This window comes from Vulpes vulpes, chromosome 8 (assembly GCF_048418805.1).
Source record: "Vulpes vulpes isolate BD-2025 chromosome 8, VulVul3, whole genome shotgun sequence".
Lineage (NCBI taxonomy): Eukaryota > Metazoa > Chordata > Mammalia > Carnivora > Canidae > Vulpes > Vulpes vulpes.
In genome coordinates this window covers 5,706,264-5,716,076 of record NC_132787.1, presented here as the reverse complement: position 1 = coordinate 5,716,076, position 9,813 = coordinate 5,706,264, and the positions used below count along the sequence as shown (strand labels likewise).

Here is a 9,813-nt window from a genome sequence, read left to right as displayed (position 1 = left end):
AAAAGGAGGTAGAGTACCTCATAGGGTTATCACAGGATTAAGTAATATAGAAAGAACTCCTAAGTGCCCCCTGACCCATACATAGTAAACATATAACAATGTTAGCTATTATAAGGTTAAATATGAGAATGTAGGGAAAGCTCTCAGCAAGGGGCTGAGCACACAGTAAGTGCTCAATACATACAAAGTAACTTTTTATTTCCAGCACACTATGAAACTCGGAAAAAAGAGCTGTAAGTCACTGAAAGGAAGGGATGTTAAGGCCCCTGAGCTGCCATCAACAGGCAATGGAACTGGCAGGGGGGGAGGGGCATCAAGAAAGTGAAAGACCTTACCTCTCCTTGAAGTCAGAGGAAACCAGAACCCCAGGAACCTCCCCCCAACCTTGGCTTCAGTCTATCCCACCTTCTGCAGGGTTTAGAATCTCAGTGGCTTGGATCCTCTACCGATGATTTCGCCAAACCTTGTCTCTCTCACTCCTCTAGACTATCTAGGGCAATGGTTCTCAATTAAGAGTGATTTTGCCCCTGAGGACATTTAGCAATATCTGGAGACATTTTGGTTGTGAGAACAGGGAGGGAGGTGGGAGGCTACTGTCATCTAGCAGGTGGAGGTCAAGAATGTTCCTAAACATCCTCCAATGCACAAGATAGCCCCAGCAACAAAGCATTATCTAGTGTAAAATGTCATTAGTTCCAAGGTTGAAGAACCCTGCCCTGGGGCTAACGAGCTCTTCATTGGCTTATTGGACTCGGGTAGGATTTGGGGGATGTAGTAGGTCGGGGGGAAAGGGAGACCCTTGTTAGAGATGTGAGGAAACAGTGGAGGCAGCCACTCTGCAACCCACAGAAAGGGCCCCAGGATAGCTTCTTCCTCATTATCAAAGACCAGACTAAGGAAATCGAGCAAGAAACTAAGAAAACAGAGCCAACTCCTTTATATGTGTTATATTTTTCATTAATAAATAGGTTTTTCTTCTTTAAACACAGAACATATAACAGATTGAAACGCTCCCCCCTCCCCCCAATTCCAAAGACAAGAGTCTATAAAACAAATGCCAGCTATACTGCCCTAAGGGCAGAAAAAGTCTGGTGACCCCCACCCAGCCCTGCCCCCTGCAGCACCACCACCCCCACACTGCAAGAGAAGGGGGTCTGGAGGCTTCTCCCTCGGACCCTGGGGACTTAGGTGAGAAGCATATGGATGTATGATGTCACCTCTCCATGAGGCATGGGCTATGCGAAGATGAGGTTTCCTTCTCATGGGCTCTGACCAGCTCCTGCCCTTCTGATTTCAGTTATGAAGCACCTGGGCTCTGCTCCCAAGGGAGCTGCCTCTTGGCTTCCCCACTCCACTGCTCTGCGGCTTCCTCAGAGGGGAAGGGAAGGGCTTGGGGACCCCTCCCATCCCCTGGCCCACATGGAAGCGCTGTGTGGAAGAGGCATGATGCTGAAGGTGAGGCTCCCGTAGGCCCCCAAGCCCATGAGGCCAGCATGCCCCCCACACCCCCACACCTTTCCTTCCTCTGGAGCGGGGGCGGGGGGGGGGAGACACTGGCGCAGCCGCCCCCACCACAACCTAGTGCCTGGCTTGGGGTGTGATGGTTCTTTCTCAGTGTCAGGTCCTCAAGCCGGGCCTGGCTCTTTCCTCGTCCCATTCCTGTCTCCTTCCAAGCCCTCACCATGGCCATCTGAAAAACACATGTCCAGTGTCCTAAATTGTCCCATCCTCCCTCTCCCTGTGCCTCTGCAACCCAAGGGAGGAAGTGGGAGGTTGCCTCCCTTCTCTAACCCCCACTTCACATAATGGAACAGCTTTTGGCCTTTTCCTTCTTGAAGGTAGAGGAGATGAGTTCGGAGCGACTGGGGAGGTGAAGCAATCGCTTGGAGAGGCTTCGGACAGGGCTCTTTGGGGGCACTGGGCTGGGCTTGTTCAGACACACCATCGATGCCGTCCGGAAGATGCTGTGGATACTCTTTTCTGAGGTGAAAGCCGAGCCTTCCAGGTAGATTTCTGCACCCAGCTGCTTGGCTATGGCACAACCCTGCAGAGGGAGTGAAGTCATCAATGTGGTTGTCCCTCGTGGCTCTGAGACACTGCCTTCTATGCCCAGTGGCACTCCCCAGGGCTACTCCAGATGGGACCCGTGGCCCAGTCTCCCACCACCCCCTCTGCTGACAATTTGCTGAAGGTGAAGCCCACATGCACCTTAGTATCACCTGTAGCACTTTTAAAACAATACTGATGCCAGACCAAGTAAATCAGCCTTTCTGTGGGGAGGCATTCATATTTTTAAGAGCTACTCGGATGCTTCTAACATGAACCACTGGCTTAAAAGAAATGACCCATACAGGATGCCTGGGGGGCTCAGTGGTTGAGCATCTGCCTTCGGCTCAGAGCGTGATCCTGGAGTTCCGGGATTGAGTCCCACATCAGGCTCTCTGCATGGAGCCTGCTTCTCTCTCTGCCTGTGTCCCTGCCTCTCTCTCTCTGTATCTCTCATGAATAAATAAATAAAATCTTAAAAAAAAAGAAATCCCTACATTCCCATGTGCAAAAGAGATTATCCCAGAATTTCATTAAAAACACAATTTCTGTATTTTTCTCCCAAGTGACTCCCTAGGTATGGAGTCAGGAATTCTAACAAGTACCTCTAGTGATTCTAATGCCAGTGGTCAACAAAAAACAATCTGAGAAATCCTGGTGCACAAAGGAATGGCTCACCTGCCAACCTACAGCATAAACTGGGTAAACAGTTGCCTCGCGCCCCTATCGAGATGGCTGGTTTGCTGATTAGAGACAGCCCCCCAGAATACCAATTCTCCCTTGCCATAGTGAGTTTGAGCAAGGGCCACATGTCCAGTCCTTTGTCTATACTGTTCCCCACCCTACCCTTAATACACATATGTGTGTCTACACACACACACACACACACACACACACACACACCTGCTCATAGGAGATAGGTGCCTGTTTCTGGTGGGACAGCTCCATTAGCGTGCTCAGGTCTGTCCGCAGGTCTGTCTTACAGCCAATAAGCAAAACACGTGTGCTAGGACAATAATCTAGGATTTCTGTCCTCCACTGCAGAGCCATGCATAAGGGAAGGAAGAAGGAAGAAGAGTCAGTGGCTAACAGGTACCTGGAGAAGCCCAGCTGGCAACATCATACACGCCATCCAGCTTATCACCAGCCCAGCCCTCCCTGAGTCACATGGCGTCACCGATGCATGAATTACATCATCTTCCTGCCCATGAGGCCTTTGGGGCCACAGGAGTACTGACCTGAGAGCCTGTCCCCTTATTCAACAGCCCAGTTGACCAAAGGAAGCCCAGGAGCAAAATCTCCTCCCCTCTCTCTGCCAAGCATGTGGGACGTGGATCTGCCCCCTCCACCCAGTGAAAAGGCTTCCAGGAAGCCAGGAGGAATAGGGAGGAAGCCAACCAGTCTCTTCCCAAGAAAAGGAGATACTCCCAAAGTCTTCTAGGAAACTACTTCCACAAGGTATTCTGAGACTCTTCAGGACCGGCAGACTTTGCCACCCAAACCAGGCATTTCCTCTCAGCATTTCTGCAAGGGTCTGCCTGGCTTGCCCAGTCCTGATGGGCCTGGGATCAAGTTCCAGAGAAGCTGCCTTCACAAGACCCCATCTCCAACCTTCAAACTCTGTCACTGAAAGGTTCTCCCTCTCGATCCTTCATTTCCTGAGTCTTCAATATCACCCTTCCTTGCTGGGCCTCTGGCAGAGCAGGATAGGGAGAGGGCAGGAGGCATGGGGGGCACGATCTGGGTTCTCGTCCCAGAGCTGTAGCTAACAGTATGGTCTCAGGCAAATCTCTTCCTTCCCTGGCCTCAATCTCCTCATGTTACAGATGAGGGGATTAGGCAACAAGGATTCCTTTTTTGTTCTCAAGCTGAGCTAGAGATGGCACAGTTATCCACACTGACCTTCTTGAGTGCACTATCCACGGTCTCCGGTCGGCTGATATCAAAGCATAGCAATACTGCATCTGAGTCGCTGTAGCAGAGTGGACGGACATTGTCATAGTAGGGAGATCCTGGTATGTGGGAGAAAGAGCTGATGGTGAGTCATGGCATTTGCCCTTCGCTATGGGCCTAAGCCCACAGAGCCCTGGGAATACCACTCTCGGTCCTTAGGTGAGTTGGCCGCACCCATCTCCCAGGGGAACATGCTGCAGCGTAGAAGCTTGGGACCTGACCACCTGCCAGAAAGCAGTACAAAAATACCATCTTCCTTAGTCCTGAAAAAGGGAAAGGGGAAATAAAAGGCGGGGGAGGGGGGAGTAGAATATCATTTGGCCCTGTCTGGGTCTCCTGGGGTGCACTTAATTTAAGGTCTACCAGTTTTCTGAGTCCCAGAGGAGGAAGCTCCCACCCCTGCAGAGAGACCAGGGCTTGTTTCAGGTCTTTCTTCTAGAGTCTGCCTGCTGCCCAACCTCTGCTCCCTGCTTCTGCTCCAGGGTCTCTCCAAGAAGAAACAAACCTGCCTGTTACATAACTGGCTGCCCTGCTTCTTTGCCATGGGGTCAGAACTCTAGGAGGCTGGCGGAGGGGAGGAGGAACATCACGGACCCAGTGCCTTACTCTTTCTCCCCACAAAAAGCTGCAGCCCCCATCCCCCAAGATCTCAGGGAGGCAGTTTCAAAGAGAGCAGCACCAATAGCTAGGGATTTGGAGGCTCGGGCAAGGGTCCTTCCGCTGGGAGGGCAGCAGGCAATGCAGACCCAGGTGGTCCAGTATGGGAGAATGCTAGGGGCTCAGCCTCCCCCCCTCCACCCTGGGGAAGGAACAGTAGCAGATTTGGAACCCAGACAATCCGTGCTCAGAATAGCAAGCAGCCCCTCTCCCTGCACCGCAATCGCCATGGAAACTGGGGGGAATCCAAGATGGGGTGGGGGGTTGGTTGTAAAAAAAAAAAGAGTAAAGAGGAGTTGTGATAACTGTCTGCCCCTTAGGCAATCCACCCCCATCCCCTCTCTGAGGTGGGGTCTTAGCAAGGCACCACTGAGCACTGAGCGAAGGGAGCACTGCAGCACTGAGGAAGGGGGAAGGGAGGGGAGGGGAGGAGAAGGGAGGAGAGGAGACGGGAGGGGAGGTGGGGAGGGCAAGAGGCCTCCATTCTGGCTTCAGGCGATCCCCCTCCCCTAAGACCTACAAGTGAATAATGGGAACAGGTTCAACCCTGGCCCCAGTGTCGGGAAGCCCCATCCCACACACCCCTACCACTCCTTCCTTCTTTGTGGGCACCTAATTTGAAAGGAGTTTGAGGATGACTGGTAACCTGCATCCTTTCTGAAATTGGGGGTGGGGTGGGGATGTGATGCAGGGAACAGACACCACTTTGCTGACTTTCCATTATCTGGAAGGGGATTCAAGGGCTGCAGTCTGACGCGGGGGTGGCTGGGGGCACTTTGGGGCAGTGGTAGTAAAAAGAGATGAACTGCAGTAAGATTCTGGGAAGACTGAGAGGTGGGCAGGGTGAGGGCAGACAAAATCCCATACATCATGCAGCCGAGCTGCATTCCAGTCGGATCCAGCCAGCATAGCACAGTCCAGGATAGCCAGAACCCTGCCTCCCAAGCCCTGGAACTGCAACGGAGGAAGGCGCACCAGGTGGAGGAATTTTTGTTTTGCTTTGTTTGGGGGAGGGGGGGAAGCAAGGGGAAGTCTTATTTTCTGTTTATCTACCCCTTACCCCTAATCTTTTCAGACCTCAGAAATTAGATCACGGGAACAACAGCTCTTGGAGGAGTAGGATGGCATATTTATTATATGTAACAGGAAGCCCCTAGTGATTTACACAGTTCCTCTTTAAACTCAGCCTGAATATTGCATTTTTGGAGGGTGGATTTTCTTTTCTTTCTGTTATGCCTGGCTCCTAGTCCTTAATTATGACTCTGAGCCCAGTCTACTAAAAAAGAACTGGGGTAAAAGAGATCATGGGAAGGGATCAGAATCAAAGCAAAGGACAGCCTTGCACTGAGGGTTTAGGATTGAGAGGGAAAATATTGCTTTCTACATTCCAGAAAGACCAGGCATCTCCTACCTCAGCCCGGTATGGTGGGGTGGGGTGGGGGTGGGTGATTGTCACCACCACCACCCCCCGCCACTATCTACAATGAGACTGTGCCCCATATTAAAGCCATCTCCCCCACCCTCCAAAACATCGATGATGCATCGCTTCATCCCTGAGCCGCAGCGGTATGACAAGTGGAACGGAGCTGCGGCAGGCGGACAGCAGTGACCCAAGATGGAATGCAGGAGAGAAAACTGAGGCAGGAGCAGTATTTCCCCAAAGCAGGCTTGTCTCGGGGCCTTAACCACAACTGCCTCCAGCAGCACCGACTCCTGCCTCTTAATTTAGCTTTGCTCTGGGGCAGTAAAGGCGGGGTGGGTGGGGTGGGGGGGATACAGAGTCAGGGAGTGGAAACAGAGAAGCCCGTCCCCCAGTTGTATTCATGGGTCCATACACCTCACCACCCCAGCCCTCTGAAAGAAGGAGCCAGAGCCAGAGAAGTGGCTTCTTGGGGCTCATCTGCTCTGCACCCCCGGACCCGCCAACCAAGGAATCTTCAGGTCCCCTTCTGTCGGTTACCTGGCCAGCGCCATACACGCTGCTCCCCATCAAAGAGGGAAACAATCTCTTAAAGACAGCAGCTGGAGCAGATTAGTGGGGGCGGGAAGGGGGCATCTGGGGCCAGGAGCCTTACCTGAGGTGTCCCAGAGACTGAGCTCCACCCTTTGTTCCTCTGTCTCCAAGCAGGCAGTGTAATTCTCAAACACGGTGGGCACATATGTCTGTGAAGAGAGAGGGGCTAGTCACTCTCTGAGCAAACCTACTCCCCTAACCCTCTGGGTAGTGCCGGCTGCACCAGGAGCCACCCACCCTAGCGAGGCCCCGAAGTGCAAGGAGCTAAGGGGCAGGGAAGGGGGGTGATACCTGGGGGCAGGAGGGGCCACATGGGAAGGAGGGGAGAGGAGAGGCACAGACACTTTGCTCCAAGGCAAAAAGAAATCTGAGCGACTTCCAGCCAGGGTGCGGGGGGCAAGCCCCCCAGCCCCCAGATCCCTAGGTGGGTGGTCAGGGAGGCAAACACGCAGATTTCTGTCGTCCCCAGACTCCCCCCAGTTTTAGAGCCACAAGCCAATTCTAGCTCCGCACGTCCTCCCGCCGCCGGCCCCGCAGGGCAGAAGCCCGCCTGCAGAACCTGAGGATGCGATGAGGAGACCGGCAGGTGTTACGTCAAGAAGACACCCCAGACTCTCAAGAGCCTCCAGGTCCCTCTCCCGGGAGCGGACTCGGGGGGGGGGGGGGCATGTGATCGGGGCCTACGGGTGAAGAGGTGACGAGGAGCCGAGGAGCCGGCGGGGCGGCACAAGTGGAACAGGTCTCAGGGGAGGCGGAGGCAGGGCGGTCCTGCAGCGGGCGGCTGGGGGGCGGCGGGCCGGGGTCGGGTCGCGCCCCTGGGCGCGGGGGGTCTGGCCCCGGGGAGCACGCAGGCGGCCGGCCGGCGAGGGCCGGGGTCGGAGGGCGGGCGGCTCACCTCGGGGTAGCAGTCCTTCGCTAACACCTGTAACATCGCCGTCTTCCCGCACTGCACATCCCCCACCAGGACGAGCTTACATCTGGCCACGACTGGCTGCGGGGCCCGTCTCTCCTTCATGGCTGTCGCCTCCGCACGACTCGCACTCGGGTTCAGAGACGAGAGGGCTGCGCCAGGTGCGTCTGGGCGCGGAGAGCCAGCCGGCAGCCTCGCCTCGCCTCCCTCCAAATGAAAAGGGGGCCGGCACGGCCGCCTTATATAGCCCCGGCTGAGCCAATCACAAGAGGAGGCGGGCTCTGCTACGGCCAATCCCCGAGGTGGGATCCCCTCCAGCAGCCAATGGGAGGAGAATCTGAGTCAGTGCCCTCGTCCGCCCTTCCCTTTCTCTTAAAGCCGCACCGTTGCTTCCTCTGCAAGGGGATTCCCACGCTGTTTGCATTTGTATGAGGAAGGGGGGAGGGGACGTGAAGCAAAATTAATGGTCTCGAGTGTCCATCAATTAGTGTCAAAAGCAAACTGGCCACGAAGGCAGAAAATGAGGTCAAGCTGGCGTTGTCCCAAGAGAAAAGCAGGCTCTGCCTCAACCATAGACAGGTGGCACCCGGGGTGGGGTGGCAGGGTGGCCCCCTAGATCTCTGACCCCTTTGTTTCATCTAATCTTCATCCAAACCACTTCTGGCTTCCTCTCCCAGGGACTCCTGCGATACCCCCTTATCAGCCCCTGATGTGCCTCTTTTAACACCCAAGTCTGGAATCACCTTCACCTAGATAGATAGATTGACGATAGATGATAGATATAGATAGATAGATAGATAGATAGATAGATAGATAGATAGATAGATAGATAGAGTCTTCTTGCATCATCTGGAAAAAACCCACAGAGTTCCTGACCCAGAGATGGGCAGAGAGAAAGGAACGAGCGAGTTGGCAACTGGGGATGAGAGAAAAAGGAGAACAGAGCAAACAAAGTCCCTGTCTGTTTGGCCAGATAACTTCTCACCCCATGCCTGGCAGGAGCTGCTTAAGGGTGTTTGTTCTGCTGCCTGGGTTCAGCTTCCTGGATGAATCAGGCACGGGTCCAGTTCCAGGCCGATACCTACTAATACCAACACACTCTGTGTGTCACCTGGTTAAAGTACAGACTGGAAGACTGGGCCTGGGACTTTTGGGACTAGCAGGCTGGAGGGCAACCCAAGGTTGAGAGGAGCTACGTAACTGCCTCCCAGCCCTGTCCCTCAGAGCCCTTGCATGTTAAGGAGCCTCTCCAGTAGACAGAGCCATGGGATATACACAGCTTGAATAGCCCACTGATTGTTCAGGACCGAAGACAGTCTAAATCAGGCCTCCTGGGGATCAGGGATTGGAGTAAAGCTGATTTGGGGCAAAAATGAGAGCACCCCAGAGTTTATCTTTAGGTCTCCTCTCCTTGTCAAACTCCGCGCGTCTGGAGCATGCCCTGGGTCTTCTCCCATCCAAGCTTTACCTTCATTGCTGCCCCAGCCAGGGATATTTCCCTTGATATAAAGGATGTTTAAAAACCTTTCCCAGGGGATGCCTGGGTGGTTCAATGGGTTGGGCGTCTGCCTTCAGCTCAGGTCATGATCTCAGAATTCTGGGATTGAGCCCCACATCAGGCTCCCTGCTCAGTGGGGAGCCTGCTTCTCCTTCTTCCACTGCAGCTCCCCCTGCCTGTGCTCTAAACAAACTAATTAATTAATTAATATTAATTAAAAAACCTTTCCCAGACCCAAAGGGACAGGCCTCTAAGAATGAGATTCCCAATGCTCACTATAGACAGGACAATGGAAGGTATTTTGAGACTATCGCCCAGCCCGTGTGCCTCTGGTCAAATCCTGTGGCCTCCAAGTCCAAGTTACTTGGCTGAGGGCTCTGGGACTAAGTGCACGGTTCTCTACCCATCTCCTGAGCTGGCCCTCTCAGGGATCAGGGATCACCTAAGGGAACCTCCAGAGTAGTTAAGAGTTATCCAGGTGCTATCATAGCCTCTACTCCCAGGCTCTCTGGAAGTTTTTTTCCCTCTTCATCCCTGAGGCCTCATGCTAAGCCTTCAGATGATATTCTCTCTGTAGAGTTTGTCCTCTTCTTGTCCTTTGTCAGCAGGCTGACAGCCTCTCCAAACTGCCCATACGCACGGTTTGGGAGAGTTCCAGGAACAGCTGTATGATCATAGACTGCCTCAACCTGGAGTCCTTTCCCTCAGCCTGACCTTTTCCTCCTCTTCTTCACC

At 53.7% G+C, this 9,813-nt stretch overlaps 1 protein-coding gene across 1 annotated transcript; it reads right to left on the bottom strand.

Moving 5' to 3' along the window:
* Window positions 1–932: 932 nt before the first annotated feature.
* On the bottom strand, window positions 933–7,793 carry RND1 (Rho family GTPase 1). The gene is made up of 5 exons (XM_026000229.2): window positions 7,566–7,793; window positions 6,732–6,819; window positions 3,949–4,058; window positions 2,950–3,084; window positions 933–2,044 (listed from the first exon to the last, which is right to left on the bottom strand). Exons 1-5 carry the CDS (start codon window positions 7,683–7,685, stop codon window positions 1,799–1,801), a joined length of 699 nt encoding a protein of 232 aa, XP_025856014.2. The 5' UTR covers window positions 7,686–7,793; the 3' UTR covers window positions 933–1,798.
* Window positions 7,794–9,813: the final 2,020 nt, after the last annotated feature.

Coding starts and splice junctions, on each gene's coding strand:
- RND1 (XM_026000229.2), bottom strand. CDS start 7,685: ATGAAGGAGAGACGGGCCCCGCAGCCAGTCGTGGCCAGATGTAAGCTC. Junction 6,820..7,565: donor CGAAGGACTGCTACCCCGAG/GTGAGCCGCCCG, acceptor CTCTCTTCACAG/ACATATGTGCCCACCGTGTT. Junction 3,085..3,948: donor TGGATAGTGCACTCAAGAAG/GTCAGTGTGGAT, acceptor ATGGCTCTGCAG/TGGAGGACAGAAATCCTAGA.